Source organism: Patella vulgata, chromosome 5, assembly GCF_932274485.2.
Source record: "Patella vulgata chromosome 5, xgPatVulg1.2, whole genome shotgun sequence".
NCBI lineage: Eukaryota > Metazoa > Mollusca > Gastropoda > Patellidae > Patella > Patella vulgata.
Window position 1 is genome coordinate 68986549 of NC_065883.2, and position 24901 is coordinate 69011449.

Genomic DNA, 24901 nt, shown 5'->3' on the forward strand with positions numbered 1-24901 from the left:
ACTCTTCAGTATTTGTAACATAATTACTTATTTCAATGCAAACTGTTATGATATGTATTGAAAATTTTGTAATTGAACCTAATTTTACTTGCTCAAAGCCTCGAATAGTGTATCAATTGTTGCTGTGATTAAGAATTATCACGGCTACAAATATTGCAGCTAGTTGGTGCAGAGGTAGGCCGCGAAACCCCATTTCATGTGTGAGGTGATGTTGATCTCGTGCATGCAAATATTAATGAAGGTTTTTTTGATAACATTCCAACTGAGCTGCTCGGTTCTAATTAAAATCTTTTGATGAAATGCCAACCAGATCGAGCTAATGCCCTGTTTGTTATTATGGGTGCTGTGGGTGGAGACCAACGTGTTGCCAAGCGTTGCGAGTCGTTGACAGTTTTAGTCTAGTTGTAGGTTTAAGTTGCTTCGAAAATCGCGTTCGAAATTATGGAAGGGTATCGCTGCCAATATTTAATGCTCTGCGACAATGTCGTTTCCACTGATTATATGTAAAAAGTACAATGTACAGAGTCCTAATACCGATAATGATAAAGTCAAAATACCTCTAAGGCAAGAGTTAAATGTAAAACGTCAAATGTTAAGTGTTAAATGACAAATGTTTTGTGGGAAAATGCTTTTTTTGACGTGTCTACATTTTACTTTTCTCTCATTACATTTACATTTGCGCTCTGCCACACCCCATTTGTCCTTCACGCTTTCTACATAGCAACTTTCGCACAGCATCAACTTGCATATGCAAATGTATATCACGTGACTTATTAACATATATGGAAACCCGGCACACTATAAACCAGGGGCCTGTTTCACGAATTTTTAACTAAGATAAAATCTAAATTTTAGTAATTTGATTGGATAATATTAGATTGATTTTAGTGCTTAGCCAATCAAAATTGAAGTATCTACTAAAATTTGGATTTTAACTTTAGTTAAGATTTCGAGAAACAGGACCCAGCACAATATAAGGATATTCACCGCACGACAACAGAAATCAAGCTGGCACACCATAATAACCTATCTAGACGACCGTGCGTAATCATGAATGTGCCAGGAAATAATTGATCGATTCAAACAGCCAAAGAAACATACTTTCCAGTAATTTATAACACAATAACTGGAATTTCGTATTAATACCCGTATTTTGATATTTTAAACAACCACACTCTTTCCGGTCTCTATATAAACAGAGTTGAGTACTTTGATCCATTAAAAAAGAGAACAATATATAAGATTGTGCCCACCAAATAAATAATACATTTAAAGAGAGAAATGACTATACATCTTTTAATATAGACATAGAGAATTTTTGATTAAGCCCTGTATCTCTATTTTAGTTTAGTTTAGCCCCCCCCCCCCACTTCCTTCACTTCAACTTTAATCATATTTTGTAAAGTTAAGCAAATATGAATGTGCCAGAAAATTTTTTGCATATCTGAAAAGAGCAATCAGTGATACGACAACATGGTATCTAGAATTTCGTATTTAGACCAGTATTTTACTTGAATACCCCTTTAATACTGTGATATTTATTGGATTTAAATTATGAAAATACGATTGTACCAGAAAACTATTTACATATTTACAAACAGAAATGAATGTGCTTTTCACTAATATGTAACATGATACCTGAAATTTCGTATTTGGACATTGCACAGCCCCCACACCCACCCCCGGTAATCATCATAAAGTGCCATCCAAGGTGAGTAAAGGCTGATTTCCTGTTATAGTGTCGTGAATATCCTTGTTCTGGCTTATAGTGTGCCAGGTTTCCGTATATGTTAATAAGTCACGTGATATCCTACATTTGCATATGCAAGTTGATGCTGCGCGAAACATGCTATGTAGAATGCGTGAAGGACAAATGGGATGAGGCAGAGAGCAAATTTTAATGTAAAATGTAATGAGAGAAATGTAAAATGTAGACACGTCAAAAAAAGCATTTTCCCACAAAACATTTGTCATTTAACACTTAACATTCGACGTTTTACATTTAACACTTGCCTTAGAGGTATTTTGACTTCATCATTACCGATAGTATGACTTTGTACATTGTACTTTTTACATATAATCAATAAAAAAGACATTGTAGCAGAGTATTTAATATTGGCAGCGATACCCTTCCATACGAAATTTCTACTATGCTTGATGAGTGGAAAGCGGTGCCCGATACTATGAGCCTTAAGTTGCGGGTCCCCTTCCCATGGGGGTGGGGGGTCAGACAAAACGTCGAAGTTTCGAGTTTAATTCGACTTAAGCGCACAATAATCAACTTTTGTGCATAAGTCGACAAATTTCAGATTTTACCAAAGCACTGCTTAAGAAGATCCCCGACCCTTCATTCCTCCCTTAAGAACACCCCCTTTAACCCCGTGAGAGATAAGTACGCAAAATTCTAAATAAACTCGAAATTTTGACGTTTTGTCGGACCCCCACCCGCATGGGAAAGGGACCCGCAACTTAAGAATCAAGGTACAGAGTATCGGGCACCGCTGTCCACTCATAGCATGGTAGAAATATTGTGTAAAATACACAATGCTGAAAAATCTACCCGAGAAAGCACTGGCGTTAGTCCTTGATATCTTTAACCTCTCATGGACGAAGGGAAAAACTCCACAAGAATGGAAAACTGCCTCAGTAATCCCTCTACATAAGCCAAATAAAGACAAAAACGAAACAACGTCGTATCGCCCAGTCAGTCTAACATCCACTTTATGTAAAACACTAGAAACAATAATTACAAACAGACTAAAATTCCACTGTGAAAGCAACAACATCTTCACGACACAACAAAGTGGCTATCGCTCCGACAGGTCGACAGCAGACCATATCATTAGATTACAACATGACATATCAAAAGCTTTCACAGCTAAACAATATCTATGCGCGATTTTCGTTGATTTAACAAAGGCCTTTGACCTTGTTTGGGTGGAGGGTCTCTTGCACAAACTCCATAACGCGAAAATCAAAGGAAGAATGTACAAGTGGATAGAAGACTTTCTAAACGATAGGCACATTAGAGTACGTGTAGGTAATTGCTTAAGCGACAAATTCAAAATGGAAAACGGAACGCCGCAAGGATCCGTTATCAGCCCAATATTATTTAACATAATGATAAATGACCTTCCTAGCTACGGGGGGAAGGGCACCGAATCCGCACTATTTGCTGACGACAGCTCGTTCTGGAAAGCCTCAAATAACATAGGCATAATCAAAAAATCGCTTCAATATACCCTAAAACAAATCTCAAAATGGGCAAACGATTGGGGTTTTAAAATCTCAGAAGGGAAAACAGTGGCAATGCTGTTTCACCCGACTGACACTAACAGGAAAATCGACTTAAGTCTTAACGGCTCAAAAATAGAATTTAAATCAGAAGCCAAATTTTTAGGAATGATATTTGATTCAAAACTTTCCTGGAAAGCACATATAGATAGCGTAGTAAGTCGCACATCAAAAACACTCAATTTAATGAAATACATCAGAGGAATGGAATGGGGCGCAAGCAGAAGTACTCTTATGCTAATATACAGAGCACTCATCCGCTCGGTAATCGACTACGGATGCTTAGCTTATGCAAATGCAAGTGATGCACAGCTCAATAAATTAAACATAATACAAGGAAAGGCATTAAGACTAGCCACAAGAGCCGCAATAGGAACCAAAACAGTTGCCCTTTTACAAGAGATGGGAGAACTCCCGCTTGATCTTAGACGAGAGGAACTGTCACTCAAGTATTGGGGCAAACTGCAAATGCTAAAAGAAAAATGTCCGACATATAAGTGCCTCCAACAATTCAAACGAATAGGCTATAGGAAAAATACGCGTCCGATGACATTCGGGCAAATGTCAAACGATGTCTTAAATAAACACGGTTTAAAAGGGACAATAATAAAAACAAAAACTTATCCCGTCACTCCACCCTGGCAATTAAGCAATCCAATCATCAATACGCACCTAATCAACGTTACAAACAAACACGATAATCCCATAGAGGCTAGAGCACTAACACTAGAGCTGATAGACACAAAATGGGCAGACTATATTAAAATCTATACAGATGGGTCGAAAGATAAGACACAGGGACTAACAGGGTACGGCATTTTCATCCCCAAAGCAAAGCTAAACATCAAGAAAAGGATACCAGAACATTGCTCTGTGTACACCGCAGAATTGATGGCCATTAAAACTGCAATAGAATGGCTTGCCACCCAAAAACACCAAAAAGCCGTTATCCTATCAGACTCACTAAGTAGCATTAAATCCATCGAATCAGACTATTCCAAAAGCAGACAGGACATAATCCACCAAATTAGGTATACTATTCAAACAATAAAGAATAACGGAAGAGAGGTAGTCCTGGCATGGATCCCCTCCCACATCAATATCCTCGGCAATGAACAGGCTGACAAGCTAGCCAAGGAAGGGTTGGCATTAACGGATATAGAAAATTTAGAATACAGCAGCCAAGAATTCACAAGCATAGCCAAAGATAAAATTAAAAATGCTTGGAAAACCCGTCTAAAACAAGAGAATACTCATCGCTATCAAATTGATAGCAATCTTGTAGACAAGGTTTACACCAATCATCCATCAATCAAAATATGCAAACTCATCACGAGGCTTAAAACGATAAACGTAATAAAAGACTTCACCTTCAATCCAATTAAATGCCCATGTGGACAAATCGCGACCACGTCTCACCTGCTAATTGACTGCAATCAATTGAACAAAGAACGTCAATCTGTAATTAAGAATCTAGCAGAGAGGGGAAACATCCTCTGTCTCAAAACACTCCTCTCTCCACAACCCGACGATAGACACTGGACATCACAGCTTGTCTGGGATTTTATTGAGAACATAGGGATGACCAAATATATAAAATAATGAATGTAATCAATTAAAGAGTAGGGTGGAGCGCAAAAATGTCCTCTAGAAGGAAGCGTAAACCGCCCCACACAACTAATATAACTCCGATATATATAAAATACTGAATTTAATCAGTTAACAGTAGGGTGGAGCGCAAAAATGTCCTCTAGAAGGAAGCGTAAACCGCCCTACATAACTAATATAACTCCGATATATATAAAATAATGAATTTAAACATTTAACAGTAGGGTGGAGCGCAAAAATGTCCTCTAGAAGGAAGCGTAAACCGCCCTACACAACTAATATAACTCCGATATAATTAATAAATCAACTAATAAAACCAACTAACAGTAGGATGGAGCGCAAAAATGTCCTCTAGAAGGAAGCGTAAACCGCCTTACAGAACTAATATAACTCCGATAAAATTAATAAACCAACTAAAACCAATCAATTAACAGTAGGGTGGAGCGCAAAAATGTCCTCTAGAAGGAAGCGTAAACCTCCCTACATCCATAATACAACCACTAATCTACCAACTAATAAAACCAATCAATTAACAGTAGGGTGGAGCGCAAAAATGTCCTCTAGAAGGAAGCGTAAACCTCCCTACATCTATAATAAAACCATTAATCTACCAACTAATAAAACCAATTAATCAACAGTAGGATGGAGCGCAAAAATGTCCTCTAGAAGGAAGCGTAAACCTCCCTACATTTATAATAAAACCACTAATCTACCATTAACATAATTCATGAGCAATTTATTATTCTCATTATTACCATTAATATCTATTTATTTTTTTTTTTATTATTTATCTGCAATTCAGTTAACACTCTATTTTCTTTTACTCTCACTTATTATTTTTATTATTAGTTTAAAATGATTCCCCGCCCCCCCCCCCCCCACGAAGCCTTACTAGACGAAATAACCATAAAATCAAAGTAAGATCAAATACTCTCTCTTCTCTAGCTTTCTTTTTCAGGTGCTGGATTCTTCCTTCAGAGAACCAACAATAAAAGGAATGAATAACAGAAATAAAGATGTAACAACGCCACCATACCGGACAACATACCCAAATGGAAGGAAGAATGGACCAGGACTCATACTCACCAACAAAGCCCCAAGGTAGAGTTGCACCGCCCTGCCATTCTACCGGACAAAACGACCAGACCAACACAAACGACCCAAAATATATATATATGTACATATTATGTCTTTGTCTGTGAAAATGTCCGTCTTTCTCCATGTCTGTTGCGTCAAATCGCATGCTTGTAAATGTCTACTAACACCTGTTTCGTCCTTTGCACATGTTATCCTACTGTTGTTTATTGTCCTGTGTACATATATATGAAAACCTAACCATCCTAATATTTCTCACTAACCACATTGTAAATTAATGCACCTTGAACACATAACATGTAATTGTCTGCGATATCACCTCGGTGGAAGCGGACGTAAAACACAACTAACAAGTAGTAGTAGTAGTTGTACGCGATTCTCGCAACAACCCGAACCTAGCTCCCTTACTAGAAAGAGTCATATATGCACACCAACGGCAACATGTACACAGGTAGACTTCGAAGGCACAGTTTCCGCGTGAGCCCCGCACGCCCCACGCCTTACACCAACGGCATACCTTGGAACACATGAAAAAATAGCGGCACACCTGACAAAATATACATGAAAAATATTTGAATTTTGCAAAATAAAAACATGGTAAGTCAGACAGCATACAACCGTAAACTAGTCATAGACACATAGTTACCCAAATTAAATAAGAAAAACAAAGCTATGGACTTATTAGTAGACACCAGTGAATACTCGATTGGGTTCACGTGGTTTTTCGCATTTTCTTATAAATGTTCCGTTCAAAATTTTCACGGCACACTTAGGAAGATCTCGCGTCACACCCGTGTGTCGCGTCACACCCGTGTGTCGCGGCACACTGGTTGAGAATCACTGCCCCACACGCAAAGGTCGAGCTTAAAAATGAAAATATTTATGTTGCATGATAGTCGAGTCTATTTGCCAAGAAAACGAAAGTGGAAGTAGGAGATTGGAATCTATTTTTCAGAAGAAAACGTGTTGAGTTGAGTATTCTCTTCCATTGTCTGTTGATTATATAAGTTCCATCTTCATTTTTCTTTCATAATCTAATGACATATTAGGGGGAGGGCACTGGGTCATGCCACGCATCCCTTTTGAGTCGTCAAAAATAGTTTTATTTAACAGACGCGCTCATTTTAATAGTTGAACCGAATTAACACGAAATGAAATGAAATGAAATGAAATGGGGTTTAACGTCCTACTGTTCTGCTCCTATACTGGGCTAATGAAGACGGGCATACGCCATACAGTGTGCTATGAGGGAAATTTTGCCCGGGCAGCGGCACTATCGCCTACTCTTTTATCGAATTCCAACTGCCAAGGGATCTTTTACGTGCATTCCAATGTATACACGGGACCTCGGTTTTTCGTCTCATCCGAAGGACTAGACAGCTGTCCTTGTCAGGCCCTCAGTTCTGCACCACTGACAAGGGGAAACCACGTCGGAAAATCCAGATGAACTTTCTCGGCCAATGCAGGGATCGAACACCCGCCGAATTAACACAGTTGAAAGAATAGCCTATTAGTTTAACTCTTAAGGCACTTTATGGGACCAGTTTATGTTTATATTTTGTGATATGGCACACCTAACGATGCATGCATGATGTCCATATGGTCACGGGGCCGTTTTAACCCCCATGCGATAAGAGGTATCTTAGCCTTTGTCTTCCTGACTGATTTTCCGAATCGGGTCAAATATTACCTTGACGGTTAGAGGAAATATCTCTGACAAAATGAGCCACCATTTTATAGTAGTATAGAATTTTTATTGCTTCGAAACGACCTTTTGGGGCACAATAAATATGTAAAGGTGAAAGATAAGAGTAGCCGTAGGGGTACACATTCACACTTTCAAGATCATACAATACAAATACACATAAAACAGGAACAACATGTGCGTGAATAAAATAGGCACGGGTAATGAAGTATTGTGCAAACATATATAAATCAGTTTAATATCTCTCCTCAAAAAGCGGGGATTGGATGGCCGAATGATTAGCGTGTGCGCGCTGTATCATAAGGTATGTCATTGAGTCAACTGGCGTGGTTTCGTTTCCCCGTTGTAAGTGACAAGGAGTAGGATCGCTTGTCCAACCTCGTGGGGTTTTTACGGGTCCTCCGGTTTCCTACCACTGCTAAAAAAAACCTACAAGCAAGTGAATTATTGAAATAAAATTAAACCATATGTTCGTTTCGAAATGATTTAGTTTGTGTCGAGTTGGCGTTAAACAACCCCATCTCTCTCGCTCTCTCCCCCTCGCTCTCTCTCTCCCCTCTCCCCCTCTCTCTCCCCTCTCCCCCTCTCTCTCCCCCTCTCTCTCCCCTCTCTCCCTCTCTCTCCCCTCTCTCTCTCTCTCTCTCTCTCTCCCTCTCTCTCCCCTCTCCCCCTCTCTCTCCCCTCTCTCCCCTCTCCCCCTCTCTCTCCCCTCTCTCTCTCTCTCTCTCTCTCTCCCCTCTCTCCCTCTCTCTCCCTCTCTGTCCCCCGCTTTGTTCTCGGTTCATAGTGGATCAGTTTGAATGAAATTTTCAGCAATTTGCCTTTACAATATCTAGTTTTTAACTATTATAGTGAGAACTGCCAACTCGTTGTCGAATCTCTCATAATGTATCTTTAAATATTTTAAAGATAGAAGATAAAGAGATGGCTGTAAAAGAAGCACAGTTGAACAATACTTACCTAGCCCAGTTTTGTAAATGGATGGGTCGATCATTTGATTTTAAACTTTTATACAGAGCTTCAACAGATGGAATGGGTCCTACGATATTTCATCAAAAATGTGACAACAAGGGACCGACCGTTATCATTAGTTACAATACAGATGGTTGTGTATTTGGTGGATATACGTCAGTTGATTGGAAATCATGCACCTGTGGTAACACGTCAAGTCGATTTGACCAAAAGGCTTTTTTATTTCGTTTGGAATATATGAATAAATTCTCTCCAAAAAGATTTATTATAAAACGTCCGGAATTGGCCATAAGTCAGGGAGCGAATTATGGTCCAATTTTTGGACAGGTAAATGTTCAAGATATGATGATTTTACCGCATGTAACAGTATTCCCAACTGCCAACGGAAATTTCCCTACTGGCCTGACCCCACAGAATTTTACTTTTGGTAGAGTATACGATAATGGAGGTGTAACAATGCAGGAAGTTACCAATGACAACTATACATTCAAGGACGTGGAAATTTACCAAGTTATGGGTATGTAAATGCACAGAAAACTTATATCACTATACTCCTTCAAAAGTCTATCCTTCGTCACCTGTGTGGGCAACACGATCTTGTGGTGACAATATCGTGTGTTACTGCTGTTGGATACCATCCATTGCCTTGCATTCTTGACTCCACTCACGTTGTGTACTTTTTAGTCCGGAATACCGTTCAAATATCAAATTATATATATGGTTTCAAAACACTTATATGTCTAAATCTACACTTCAAGAGGATCTTTAAGTATCCAGTCTGATAAAGTTCTGTGGACGCCCAGGGATCTCAGTCTCTTCGGCCGAGTCGGCTAACGGTACATCTCTCCACAAGAACACCTCATGGTTATCTACTAACTGGGTTGTGGTCTGGTAAGCTTGGCTCTCTAAATTAGCGAGGCACGTTTCTTTCTTGACTTTCTTGAATGCCAGCCTTATATAGAATCTGAGGTGGACGGGACAACCGATGGGTGACATATTAAACATACATTATGCAAGAGCTAAATCTGCCTATTGCAGCTCTTTCTTTAGGCCTGAAATGTTTTCTAAAGTATTAATTAGACATTAATTAACTTATCCAGACCATAATCAACCCTCGATGGCATCAGATTTCTCCGATATTAAATAGATTAGAATGGTTCAGCGATACTTAAGATTTAATCAAATATGGAGGACCGAGACTTAACTTCGATCAACCAGTACGGTGGTTGAAATTATTGCACACGTCTGCCAAACCTTCAAAGGCTAATATCTTCACTTGCAATAGAGTAATTTGAATGAAATTTTCAAATTATTTATATTACATCATCTACTTTCGAACTATTATAGCAAGAATGGCTAGTTCTTTATCTAAATCTTACATAATGTATCTTTAGGATCACCAGACATTTTGACGCCATTGACCAAATTCATTTGCGGGGTACCTAATTAGTATAAATCACCCCTCCAAACGGAACCCACATTTACGTGAAGGTGCTGTCTCCAACCATTACACTATTAAGTCTATCTGATACACTAAGCAGAATACAGACTGGATAATCCCAATAGGGTTGCAACTAAACAATCACTCTTCTACTCAGCTCTAGCTATGCGTATGTCGGCTGTAGCTATGTGTATGTCTGCTGTAGCTATGTGTATGTCTGCTGTAGCTATGCGTACGTCTGCTGTAGCTATGTGTACGTCTGTTGTAGCTATGTGTTTGTCTGCTATAGCTGTGTGTATGTCTGCTGTAGCTATGTGTATGTCTGTTGTAGCTGTGTGTACATCTGCTGTAGCTATGTGTATGTCTGTTGTAGCTGTGTGTATGTCTGCTGTAGCTATGTGTATGTCTGTTGTAGCTGTGTGTACATCTGCTGTAGCTATGTGTACGTCTGCTGTATCTATGTGTATGTCTGCTATGTGTATGTCTGCTGTAGCTATGTGTATGTCTGCTGTAGCTGTGTGTATGTTTGCTCTAGCTATGTGTACATCTGCTGTAGCTATGTGTACGTCTGCTGTAGCTACGTGTATGTCTGCTGTAGCTATGTGTACGCCTGTTATAGCTATGTGTATGTCTTCTCAATGTATGTGTATGTCTGCTCTAGCCGTGTGTACTCTATACAAATTAGGTCATTTCGAGACTCACGTGGTGCAGTTTTTACTTAAAGATACATTATGTAAGATTTAGATAAAGAGCTAGCCATTCTTGCTATAATAGTTCGAAAATAGATAATGTAAAATGAATAATTTGAAAATTTCACTCCAATTACTCTATTGCGAGCGACGATATTAGCCTTTGAAGGTTTGACAAGACGTGTGCAATAATTCCAACCACCGTACTTGTTGTTCGAAGCTAAGTCTCGCTCCCCCATTTTTAAATTAAATTAAAATATGGCTGAACCGTTCTAATCTGTTGAAATATGGGAGAAATCCGATGCCATCGAGAGTTGATAATGGACTGGGTCAGTTAATTAATGTCTAATTTAGAAAACATTCCAGGCAGATTTAGCTTATGCATAATGCATGTTTAAATTCTTGGCTTGTGCCTAGGTGTCTTTAGCAGATGGAGGCCAGGGGACTTGGAGAGGTTGGACATACCCACTTCCTGTACGTACAAGCTGCCAATTTGTACTCACTGACAGATCCTATGGACCATAAAGTTCACCTGTTAAACCACTCGGCAACCTTACCCAACATAATGTCATAGGACTAGATGTGAGTTTCGTTTTCGGACTGTAGCGAGGACAAAACTTTTGGAGGCAGCGCTTATATAAAGCGGGATTATGCTGATTAATGATGATTTAACGAATTTAAAACAAACATAAATTATTTGAAATGAGAGTCATTTAGATATGAGGATCTTGAACCGGAAAACATCAAAACACATTTTAGTGCCTATCTGTACTTACTTGGTCTATATAAACATTTACCTCTTTCACAAAATATTTTTAACAATTACTGGTAGAAGGGAAGCACGGAATCCTGATGTTATGGTCATTGCATTTGGTACTATAGCGTATTGTTTTTCAATGTAACAATGAGCTTATGAACATTGCTTACGGTACTACTTTTTTATACATTTCACCGATGTGGTTACTTGTATAGTTGAATTTTACTACATATGCTTACATTCGTATTTCCTGTAGCATATAGCAGATCATGACTCATGCTGGAATTACACAATGGGTTCTTTGGGTTGCATTCCTAATTGTTTTCAAATTTGAGTGAAGTCTGTGTCACTACAGACCCGGGACTGTACAGCGCAGTGGACGCTTACGGCTAGCCCCCGGATCCATTCACTTTTTTTTAATTGTCTGTATGTTTGTGTTTTCCTGAGTATGATGTCCTGTCCGTGTATTTGTTTTTGTGTAAATTTTGTGTGGTGCAGCCCCCCTGCACTTACTAATAGGTATTGTTTTTTTTAATGTAACAATGCGGCTATGAACATCGTATTTGGTACCATAGCTTATTGTCTTGTAATGTAACATTGCCTTTTTGTTTTAAAGATCCAGTACGTCTAGACAAACCCTGGCGAGATGATAAAAAAGAAAAGAAGGTATATGAAATATGTTGTGTATCAAAAACCTTTTATCAAACTAACATCAAAACCAAAGGCAAAATACATCCTTGGATTTGTACTTCAAAAATGACCAACAACGATTATTGAAATAGCAAATACAGTCGGGAACAGAGAATTCGAATTTGTTCTTTGGTCGTAGTTATTCAGTTTCCAGTTAACCCAAATTTCCACTTCCAAGCAACTGTGTATATTTGAATCGCAAAACAAATGAAATGAAATGAAATGGGTTTAACGCCCTACTGTTCTGCTCGGACTGGTATAAGACGGGCATACGCCATACAGTGTGCTGTGAGGGAAATGTTGACCTGATAGCGGATCTACGGTCTACCAATGTGCACATGAGACCTCGATTTTTCGTCCCATCTGAACGACTATGAGTTTTCTCTTGAAAGCCCCCCCCCCCCCTTCTGCACCACTGACGTGGTGGAGCCGTGCCGGAAAAACCCGGTCAAAATATGGACCTCCCGAATCGCCAAACAAGACATAAAACATATGATTTAAATTTTGTAGGCTACACTGAAGAAGATGGTGGAGGATTATTGTCCAGTAGAAGACACTGGTGTGAAGCAATCTCGAATCCTATTGGTTGGATCAGTTGGAGCTGGAAAATCAAGCTATTTTAATACCATTAATTCCATATTTAGAGGTCACGTGACTTGTCAGGCTAGTACCGGAAGTTCTGAACACAGTTTGACAACTATAGTAAGCTTATTTATTATTTTCTTTTATTATTTTAACGGCGCATTTCACTTTTGTCATGAAAATAAATGTAATTAAATGTGTACGATACAATATTATTAGAAATACGCATTTGCCTTGATGCTCTCTTTCATTTAATTGGTGGGGGAGAGGGGAGTTCAGAACTACCAACCTTGTTAATAGACGTCCTTTGAAACCGAAACCTTCAAAATAATCTAAGTGAATGAAACCTCATATACATCAAGTACATTGGACGTTGTATAGATGCCCACATTTTATTTGAAAATATAATTGTCTTCACCCCTTTCCGCAATCTGTTTCATAGAGGATTATGAAAGTCTTCTAATATCTCTGTAAAAGATGACTGTCTTCAACACGTGACGTCACAGCACGCGGCGTCAATGATTGGCTCAATGGCGCTTGCACTGTTTACATAAGACGTTACTGGTTCGGTCAAAATGGTGCCTTTTACTCATTTTAATACCCATTTACACTAAATAGGGAATATTTTTTACCTACAAATACTTAAAACGGCTTTATTTATTTTTCTAATACATACAAAAAATGTCTTAGAATTTAATTTGTCGGAGGAAAAAAGTTAATATTTCTGGCTCATTAAGTCGCATCGATGTTATCCTTATCGGTGATTTTAGCGACCTAGCGAATATTCACAGCTGATCAGTGTGCCCTGTCCATCCGTCCTATTTTAATAGTTCACGTTGGAATTTAATGTCATCATCCTGGTCAGCATTCCCTTTCGTAATTCTTCTAAGTGTAGTTTATATCAAATTGATGGGATTGTACATTATTCTGTATTAAATATTCATACTATCAATGATTTAGAGAGAGAGAGAGAGAGAGAGAGAGAGAGAAATGGGGTGTAACGTCCACTCGACACAAACTAGGTCATTTCGGGACTAACATGGTTTTAATTTTATTTCAACATTTCCCTTGTGCGCAGGGGTCTTTAGCAGTGGGAGGAAACCGGAGGACCCGGAGAAAACCCACGAGGTTGGACACGTGACCCTACTACTTGTCACGTACAACCGGGGATTCGAAACCACGCCAGTTGACTCAATGACAGGCCTTATGATACAGCGCGCACGTGCTAACCATTCGACCATCCAACACCCCTCAATGATTTAGACAACTTCACTGGTACATTATGTTTGATTGATGTATTGTAATTAAAGACCGACGATCAATGATTAAAGTTGCATTATGTAAGATTTATATAGGGAGCTGAATATTCTTGCGATCATAGTTCGAAAATACAGATGATGAAAAATGTGTGTACTGAAAATATCAAAGTACTTTATTCTGGACGAAGTTATTGATGTTTGAAGATTTCACAAGATTTAGTCTAAATTGTGGCCAACGTTTGTCGATTGACAGTTCATACCCTCGATTGTCAAATATCATTGCGAAGATGATAAACAAAGTCGCGATTTTGAGTTCTTAAATCTGCCGTCGCCACCATGGTACCTTGAACGTATATGGCGGGCGTTTTCTTATCTATTCAATATCCGTTTCACGTGGTGATCTTGAGAGATGGCTGTGGGCTTGGCGTATGAATAATTGTATAAGTAATAATTCATATAACATTTGCAGCCAGACAAAATGCCTCCAATAGATAGATTTAGCTCTTATTATGGAGACTACCATTATCGGTAGCATTGTTTCTGTTTCGTCTTTTTTGAAATGTTATTTTTTTTATTTATCGTTTTTTGGGGGTTTTTTTGAGTGACGCCTGTATTATTACAGGTCCGGGACTGCACAGCGCAATGGACGCTTACGGCTGGACCTCAGATCCATTCCCTTGATTTAATATTTTTGTTTATTGTTTGCAATGTCTATGTCCGCAGGTTTATCTTGTAGATTTTGTTTTGCGTGTAGTGCGGTCCTTCTGCACTTACTATAATGTATCTTTAAGATTATTTTTGTCGGTAAAAGTTTTATGTATCTTGCTTAATTTATAGTATCGCTGCCATCAACTTCGTAACGACTCATCGTATTTGAAGTTTCGTCTCTGTGACACTCGAGGACTGGAAGACACTCAAGGAATAGATCCGGGTGATTTGACCGCCATGTTGGATGGTCACGTTCCTGATCGTTATACGGTAGGCTAACAGCATTGTCTTGATCACTTTAAAGTAGCTAAGTCTATATATCTTCCAAAGTCTTCTACATTGAAAATAAAAACGAATTATTTGTCAATTTAAATCAACATTGATGGGAAAAGATGGGTTTCTGCTATCAAATATTTAAGACAAAATAATGTTTTTAACATAATGCGTTTGTAACAACGGACTCGAAGAACGAGGCTAGAGATATTCCACCAATCATGTCAAACGGAGACGTCATATTCTTATCTGGAGAGCATGCACAATAAATACTATCTGTGTAGACTGGAATAACCAACCGATAGTGATTGCCATTCGATTGAGACTTCTGACGTATTTCTTCGAACAGAACTGATTTGAAATTAGAGTTAAAACGGAAACGATTGAATGTAAATCAGTTTATATACATTCTGACCCCAGTTCTGTCAACTGTGCAAGCGGTAATGTTGCCAGGTCCTATAGTTTCCTCCTACAGTGAAATGAAATGGAGTTTAGCGTTCTACTGTTCTGGTCCAACTGGGGTAATAGCGATAGGCATACGCTAAACAATGTGCCATGAGGTACACTTTGCTCGGCAGTGGGCGCTACGGCCCATTCTTATATCGATTCCAACTGTACACGCCAATGTTTACACGGGACCTCGAATTTTCGACCCATCCGAACGTCGACTATACCCTGTCCCTTGCCAGGCTAACCCAGCTACTTTGGGGGAACACAGCTAACGCAGTTTGTTTTTACATTTACAGTTTAATCCGTTTTCTCCTATCACACCAGATAGTCCAGGATATATAAAAACACCAACAGTAAAAGATAAAATTCACTGCGTAGCTTTTGTTATTGACAGTACTTCGGTTGAAGTTATGAATGAATCAGTTCTCTCTAAATTTAAACTAATACAAAAACTAGCCAATCAAAGAGGTAAGAATTTAAACTGGTACGTACGTTAGCCTATCAAAGAAGTAAGAATGTAAACTGGTATATAAGTTAGCCAATAAAAGATGTAAGAATTTAAACTGATGTGTAAGCTAGCCAATCAAAGAGGTAAGAATTTAAACTAGCTAGAATTTGATCAATCCAATAGGTAAGAATTTTAAACTGATATGTAAGCTAGCCAATCAAAGAGTGAGAATTTAAACTGGATCCGTCTTTATGACCTTCAATTATGAATTAGTAAATTACTTAATCAAATTGGTTCTATATTTGGCCCAAGTTTAACAACGAAATAGTTGTTCAATCGTATGGAGTTTCTATGGCTGTATGCGTACCACTTTCAACGTGGTGGGGACTGCTTAATTCTATGTTTACATATTATGCCGTCGCCCCTGTCCGTCCGGACGTCCGTTCAGATTTAACGAAACTTAGGTTTATGTCCCAAAAATCTCGGATTAATTCGATTTTGGCATTAATCGGGCCGCAACTTCATGGTTAATTGCCCCCAATTGTATGAAAAATTGCGTATTTAGCTTGTAGGCCCTCTAGAGGTCAAAGAGTTCACCTGATTAATTTATATTCCACATACATGTATCTCGGATGGGATGATTTTTGCATGTATCGGACCGCAACCGCCTATATTATTGCCCCATGATTATGCGCATGGGACCGTCCATGTTGGATATGTGCCCCCTGCCTTTTAAGCAAAATGCGAAATATGTACAAAGGTTTGTCGAAATTCAGACGTTTTCTTGCAGTCAACCTGCCCGAACCCCCTAACAGAGGTTTATATTACTGTGTTGTATAACCGAGCTGTAATCCAGTTCAATCTGTGTTGGGTTTTCCTAATTTTCTGCTTGTCATTTTCACAGGGGGGGGGGGGGGGGTGGATGGCCGAATGGTTAGCACGTGCGTGCTGTATCATACGGTCTGTCATTGAGTCAACTGGCGTGGTTTCGATCCCTGGTTGTACGTGACAAGGAGTAGGGTCGCCTGTCCAGCCTCGTGGGTTTTCTCCGGGTCCTCCGGTTTCCTCCCACTGCTAAAGACCCCTACGCGCAAGCGAATTATTGAAATAAAATTAAACCATATGTTAGTCCCAAAATGACCTAGTTTGTGTCGAGTGGACGTTAAACCCCATCTCTCTCTCTCTCTCTCTCTCTCTCTCTCTCTCTCTCTCTCTCTCTCTTGTCATTTTGACTGAAATAAAACTTTTAAAAAATTCTTTCAGGTATTCCACAAGTTATTGTGTTGACTAAAGTTGATCAAATCGAATTAGATGTAGAAGAAGATCTGACCCAACTACTTTACTCATCTCGAGTCGCTTATGTCGTGGATCAAGTTGCCCAGTTGATTGGTTTACCTAGAGGTCATGTTTTACCTGTTAAAAATTACGAGAAAGAAACAGAATTAAATGAAACAGTTGATAGATTTGCCTTGTTGTCATTACAACAAATGTTAAGATTTGCTGATGATTATATGTATGAATTACTCGATGCTTAAAACTTTTACAAATGTTTACATTTATTCTGTACTATTGATGAGCGCTCCTAACAGCCTTTCTAATTTTGTGCTAATTATGTTTGTAATATTGTCAATGTAATACAGTAGACTCCGTATATAACGGACGCGCATACAACGGACAATCGCTTATGGACACAACAGTTTGGTCCCGATTTTTGAAATAGAAATTTCTTATTATCAAAGTCTTTTATAGCGGACACTGTATAACGGACAATCGTTTATTAAGGACGATTTTCATCGGTCCCTAATCGACAAATCAATGGAAAAGTCCATTTTGTCCATTTTTATAACGGACTCTCGAATAAGCAGAACAAAATGATGATATTATTGATTTTATTATCGGTGACCAGAATACTTTTCCCAGAAAATATCCATACTTATTTTATACCCTTCTTTGTGTTTCTGGCGGATTCAAGCAGACCTGCATTACAGACTTTTTCAAATAAGCTCGTTTAGTTTGAACATCCATGATATGTGAATACATTATGTAAATACATGTATGTTCTGTAGATTCTGCATATGATAAATGTTGTTATTTCATGGGATGGTGTTACATTCTGGTGGCTAATTCAGGGTCGATAGCAGATTTTTTTGTATAACGGACACCGTTTATAACTGACGATATCTTCCGGTCCCGAGGTGTCCGTTATATGCGAAGTCTACTGTATTTACCAATGTACGTGGGCGGCGCTAATAACTTTTTCTGATATATTCCATTCTTTATTGTCTTGGTGATTAAAGGGACAATAACACTCTTGCTGGCTTGAAAGTTCCAGAAAATAAATAATATCTCTATCTAAGTACAAGATGATTAAGTGTCCTACCTGTTGTGTAAATTATCCATTACATCCTCTTTTACTTGTCCAGAGGGTTCGAAAATATTTTTAAATCGAAGTTTCATTTGAAAAGGTTTACGTTAGACGTTTCAAACCATTATGTTGAATTTTTCAAAATTTTTAAATAAGGTGTGTTAAGATGAAATTTGTATCATCAATTAATTGAAATATTCTAAAATAGTACAATTTGTTGACCTGAATAAAGATTGGGACATATTATTCAGTTACAACAAGAGTGGTATTGAGCCTTTAACGTTACTAATATGGTCAAATTAGTATTTGCTATTGGTACGGGGTGCTAACAATATTATTAATTTCAATTACAATATTCAAATTAAAATGATAAAATAAATAAATAATAAAAGAAAAAAGATCGTTATAGTTAAATTAAAATATAAATAAATAGTTAAATAAAATATAAATTAATAATATAGCTCGTTGTAGTTGAATTTCTTTTCTATTTATATTCTAACTTTCTAAGAGGACCACATACCTTGGGGACCCAGGCCCTGGTGCGCCATAGTCAGCCACTGTCTTTAGGTACTTCTAGAGTTATTCACTTTTAAGTATTGTGAACACTCTACCAACAAAGGTTATCACCCGATCTGAATGTATTGTTCTATTTGGTGCAACGAAGAGACCCCTGTCCACTTGTAGAATCTTGTGGACCTTCTACCGACCCGTATGATCATCTGATCTGCTTGATATGTTCTGTGTCCATTAATAAAACATTGTACTACCAGAGTTGGTGTAGCTTTTGAAATTAAATGGATTTGGGGGGAAACTTTCTAATTTTAGGTACCGACGGTTGATGAAAACGACCATATGCCATACAGTCTGCCATTAGGGACATTTTTCCCGAAAAGCGGCCCTGTAGCCTACCCTTATTTATAATTCCCACTGTCAAGGTTTCTTTGATCTTTCGACCCATACGAACGACTAGACACTTTCCTTGCTAGGCCTTCCGCCAAGAAGAAACCACGCTATGGTGTATGCCTATCTTCATTTGCCCAGTCGGCGCCGAACAGTAGGACATTAAATCCCATTTCGTAGCATTTCTATCACAAGGCCTGTCATTGAGTCAACTGTTGTGGTATTGAATCCCCTGTTGTACGTGACAAGGAGTAGGGTCGCCGGTCCAACCTCGTGGGTTTTCTCCGAGTACCCCGGTTTCCTCCCACTGCTAAAGACCCCTACGCGCAAGCGAATTATTGAAATAAAATTAAACCATATGTTAGTCCCGAAATGACCTAGTTTGTGTCGAGTGGACGTTAACCCCCCCCCCTCTCTCTCTCTCTCTCTCTCTCATTTCATTTAATAAAGCTAAACAACCTGGTCCACAAAGCTCACTTGGCTAATACGCACATTAGTCTGGAGATGGTCCATGTCACATAAATAACACGTTAGACCTGAATTGAACTAACTTTATTGTAATAAACTACATGAATTCAAATACATCTAGAATAATTAGGAATATCTATTCAATACATTTTGATCTGAAATGCAGGAGTGTCGCACCATACAGGAAAAGCTCACGTCCGGATATTGCACTAAGAAAGCATTTGAATGCATCCAAAATAATATCAAACTCATAAGGGAACTAACTACCAAAATACAAAACACACACTATGAAAAGAGAGGGAGCCAGGCAACTAAACATACCCCCACACTGTAAGCCTTTTCTGTAATTTTTACAGACTTGTTTCTGTAAAACGCCTACAGCGCAGGTCTGTTATCCTGATAACAGACACGAGTCTGTTAATATTTGAGAAATACAGAATTTCGTCCGTAAATATGACATACGGGTGTTTAAATTAAAGTGACGTCATCGGTCTTCCTGGGCGCCATTACTGCGAAGACCGTTAGTTAGCGGCAAAGAGGAATCCCTCAACATCGAGCACAATAGTTGAACACTATACAGTACAGTCAATACCAAACATTGCAGTTTTAGGTAAGTATACAGTAGGGACACATCTTTGTTTGACATAGATTGATTCTTAGCATTCGTAAAAATGTACGGTAACTGAATTAATATGAAATAGTAGGAATAGACTCTTCTACTTCTAGACAAATGGACATACATGATACTCACATACACTGTCACAGTGTTAGTGTTAGCACAGAGTAAAAATACACTCTGGTGTTAGTGCTAGGCCTAATATTTTTTCGCATTGTTTTTGGAGGCTTCAGTTCTAGTTGAGGCTACTCGGATGACATAATAATAACATTGATATAGAAAAAAAATATATGAACTATGAAGGGCTAACATTTCTGGGCTTCATTAAGTTCATAGTCTCAGGTCTGTAGGCTAGGCCTACCACTGAAAACCATTATTAAGAATTTATTGAATTGTCAATGCATTGTCTGGATAATGATTTTTAATTTTTTATTTTACTAATTTTTTTAGGCACAGCTTATTGCATCCTTGGGTGCCATTCCTGTCATCTATAGAGTGGGCTACCCAGCCTTTCTCTGGGTTAGTAAAATTTTTTCAAAGGTAGGCCCTACCGGTAAAGAAAAATTATAAGATTGAACTTACTGAAGATAATAATTTTGGGAGTTGAGCGCATTGTTAATGAAAACCAACACTTCCTGCCCTCTGCTTGGACCTTGAAATTTGAGGGAGTGGTTGGACGAATGGTCTAACCATGGAGCTTGTATAAGGTCCATGGTCTAACATGGGCCTTAGTTAGGTCAGAATGAAGCCTATGTCTTTGAGTCAAGTGGCGTTGAAAGGAGTAAGATTGCCTGACTAACCGTGTTCATTTTTTCTGGGTCGTTCGTTTTCCTCTCACTGTTTATAAAAGACCTACGGTTAAAGCGAATTATTGAAATAAAATTATATGTTTATTAGTCCAAAAATGACCTAGTTCGTGTTGTGTGTGGATGTTAAATCCCATTTCTCTCTCCCAGCTTGAACCTTGGGGTAGGTCTTATTAGCAACAGGTGAATCCCATTTTAGTCTGCTTTTAGTTTTACCTGTCATAGGTGCAGAGTCGCCACTGGTTAGTCCAAAAATCTGATCAGAAACCCAAGATGCGGTAACGATAGAAAAAAGCATGGGTTTTAACCCGGAAAGCAATGGGTGTTACGTTAGTTACAGCTACTACCAATATGAATCATGATCAGAAAAGTTCAACCTAACTTAAAGGAGCTAAATCTGTATTCTTTGGCCCCGAGAAATGAACACAATGGGTCGCAACGATAATAATCTATTATGAATGTCTATAAACTGATTTACATTCAGTCTTTTCTGTTTTTAGTGTAATTTGTAATCAGTTATGCTCGGCGAAATATGTCCAGTCTACACTGATAGTATGTGTGATATGTTTAGTCTCCTGTTTGTGGACATAAAACTTCATTTTCTCGCACATTTAGCTCCCTTTTCCTTAATTAAAATGTGTTCTTTTGAAATGGATGTCATAAGAAACAACCTGATTGAGAATATTTGTTTTGCAGGTGCGTTTTTGAAATTAACCCAGATAACGCACAGAAATCATGAAAAAGAGGAAGACTCGAGTGTGCCAAAAAGTGATATAACTAATCACTAAACTGTCAAACTTTAAATGGATGAAGTACAGTTACAACAATAGCAACAATATACCGGTACTGTGAGAAGGTATACGACGGTATAGATGCCACATTTTGGTTCAAGGTGCTTTAAATTCTGGACCACGGTTTGGTTAACATGGTACAGATATTTTAAATGTCCATTTTCATCCGATGCAGAATACTCCCCTGTAGTTCATGTGACAAGAAGGAGAAAAGATGGCTTTCGGCAATGAAACATGTGTCCCGCTGAAAGTACATTCCCCTCCGGCGAACCACAAATCACGGATATAGGAACATTTTGAATCAAAAACGTCAGATGGAAAAGCAGTGGCTAGAGAGCTGGAAACACGTCCAAGAAGAAATACTGTGATATGTATCGTTGCAACCTATGATGCAATAATGTTCATGCATGCAAACTTTAGGGATAGGCCTATTGAGTTTATGGTTAGTTTTTATACACCAGCACATAGTGTGTATAAAATAGGTGATAAGGGACCGAGCCACAACCCTTTTATGAGTGATACTTTGTAAATGAGACTTTAAACGCACTGCAAGAAATCTTTTTAATGAATCTTCTTAATTAAACTTGATCTTCTTATTGTACTTTTGATAAGATGTCCGTTTACTTTAATGGAAAAATCTTTTGGTCATTTAATTTGTCCATCAACAATTTGGTACATTTGTAAAATTATCCTCAGTTCATTTTGTCTCTAAATATGCAGCCGTGTTGCATAAACATTAAAATTGTGTAACTCTCATCTACACATTTCATTTTGGGACTGGTTCATTAACTTTGTCAGTAGTTCGAGTTCCATCTAAATTTTTATCTACGAGACTGAATCAATTTATGCCATTCTCGCTAAGGAATGTACATGCTTAGGCAGAGTTATTGTGCAAAATTTAATGATATACATTTTCAAACAGAGATTAAGCTAATCATTGAAACAAGCTGTACATTTAAGGTGGAATAATAGGAATTCTGCATTGATGCTGTTCTTGTTTTAAAGTCATGATACTTTTGGGGTTCAATAATTGTTAGATTTTAAATTGTTCATTTAAACATTTAGAATGCAAATTCATTAATTCCAAAAATTTGAATGATTTCATTATTTCAATAGATCATGTTTTACTGTTATAATTTACTTTCATGTTGATGATGTTTTAAATAATAGATTTGAGGTAAATATTACAACACCTTGGTTAAGATTTTAGAAAAAGATTTGAGGATAATTCTATTGTAACACACTGATTATATATTTGTAGAATAGATTCAGAATGTTGTTGTTCTACTATAAAAAAAATTCATTTGAATATTATAATGTAAATGTTACATGTACAAGTATTTGAATGGATAATTTCATTATTTTTAAATTTATATTTTGTTGCTACCCATTATTTGATACATCCATGGAAATTTTCACATACATTTTTTAATTGCTGGGAATTTTTGTTTGCTTGACTTGTGAGAACTTGATAAATATTTTGGAGAGTTATTTCCCTTGTTAATAGGGCAACAAATTCTCTTTTTTTTTTTAAAGTCGTCACTATTCCATGTACAAATGTTCATTATTATTAATGAAGAATTATGAAAGGAGCTTTGTTTTTGTTGAAATATACCACCAAACTGCTTGACAGCCAAAGAATATGTTAGATCTCTAAACATTCTCCATATTGTAATATCAAATCTGCTCTTGATCCAATGTGTTAAAAATATGAATTTGTGGTTGACAGGTTTTTTTTTAAGTCAGTTGTTAGCTTTACTTACCGACAGTAATCTCCAATTTCCAGTATTTTCAGGTCTTTTATTATATCTTAAACTATCATGTAAAAGCATTTTTGAGGAATTAATTGTATCTTATATTGTTTTGAATAATTAAATTCTGTTTTAAATCTTAAGTAAATGTCTTTTTGATGCTTATCATACCATAAGTTTTTTACAGCTGTAAAACATTTTCCGTAAAATTTACGAACAAATGGCTGGCAGCTAGGTTGCCAATCTTTGGACGTAATTTTTACGACATGTTCGTAAAAATATATTTACGGTGTGTCGTAATTTTTACGTACATTGGTTGGCAACCTAGCTGCCAGCCATTTGTCCGTAAATTTTACGGAAAAATTTTTACAGTGCAAAGCAGCTCAATTGTCCGGTTAGTCAACAAGAGTTGTCGCATATTTTTACTTTTGTCGGTATTAAAATACACTAAAATGTGATTAAGAGCAACAACCCATTACGCAATTGTCAGAAATTCATTAGAATTCGTTTGGCTCATGCTAACGTTTAGTATACAAAACATTTAATATCATGGATTTAGTTGTTTAAGTTATCAAAAATCATTGAAAATCAAGACCATAAACTATGTGTATCATTCTAAAGTCAACCGAAACGATTATATATAGGGGTAAACACGGTGTAGAAATATAAAATCATGACCCGATGACCTTAAACACCGTGTATAAATTTAAAGTCAATCGGATATTAACTTTAGCCTCTAGAGCGTTCCCAGGCAATTGTGGACCGACGGACGGGGGCGACGACAATATACGACCACATTTTAATGTGGGCGTATAAAATGGGGACACTTCTCAAACATTGTAACATACCAGTGCATGTCATGATCGGCAGTGGCATCTCTTAACATCAGGAAATTATATTACAGATTCGTATTGTATGGCAAACATCCGGTCTATTAAAATCAGAACTATATTTCACACCTAAATCACAAAGGTCTGGTTAATCTAAATAATATATGTTTTCATACCACGAACGATTTCTTTTTGTCAGCGGGATGTGTTTCAAGCTTCTCGTTACTATTAAGACAATCGCGTCTACCATTATGTTACTACTGTTAAGAAATTCGAGTCTACCATTATGTTACACTCACTATCGGGTTTTTTAAAAAAGTTTCTATGAAATTCAAAGGAACCATCTTTAAATTGGAATTTAGCTTAATTTGAAAAATTTGTGATTTAAGTGGCGTATTAACCA

General features: G+C 37.7%; 1 protein-coding gene and 1 long non-coding RNA gene across 3 annotated transcripts; both read left to right on the plus strand.

Annotated features, from left to right (window-relative positions):
- Positions 1-5785: 5785 nt before the first annotated feature.
- Positions 5786-18775, plus strand: LOC126821755 (interferon-induced protein 44). 2 transcript variants are annotated; one of them, XM_056100838.1, is made up of 7 exons: positions 5786-6003; positions 8612-9191; positions 12178-12227; positions 12762-12953; positions 14930-15070; positions 15820-15991; positions 17235-18775. In XM_056100838.1, exons 2-7 carry the CDS (start codon positions 8627-8629, stop codon positions 17504-17506), a joined length of 1392 nt encoding a protein of 463 aa, XP_055956813.1. In that variant the 5' UTR covers positions 5786-6003; positions 8612-8626; the 3' UTR covers positions 17507-18775. The 2 variants fall into 2 exon arrangements, with proteins under 2 accessions (XP_055956813.1, XP_050406205.1); XM_050550248.2 differs by lacking the exon at positions 5786-6003 and adding an exon at positions 6916-6967.
- Positions 18776-19936: 1161 nt separating this feature from the next.
- Positions 19937-22713, plus strand: LOC130012850 (uncharacterized). Its single transcript, XR_008788100.1, has 3 exons — positions 19937-20314; positions 20771-20839; positions 21823-22713. It is a non-coding gene; the product is annotated as an uncharacterized LOC130012850 (long non-coding RNA).
- The last annotated feature ends 2188 nt before the right edge of the window (positions 22714-24901 follow it).

What these genes read in the sequence shown, in the direction of transcription:
- LOC126821755 (XM_056100838.1), top strand. Translation starts at nt 8,627, where the DNA reads ATGGCTGTAAAAGAAGCACAGTTGAACAATACTTACCTAGCCCAGTTT. An exon ending in ATGATAAAAAAGAAAAGAAG is followed by an intron (nt 12,228 to 12,761) that starts GTATATGAAATA and finishes TAAATTTTGTAG; the next exon opens with GCTACACTGAAGAAGATGGT. An exon ending in AAAACTAGCCAATCAAAGAG is followed by an intron (nt 15,992 to 17,234) that starts GTAAGAATTTAA and finishes AAATTCTTTCAG; the next exon opens with GTATTCCACAAGTTATTGTG.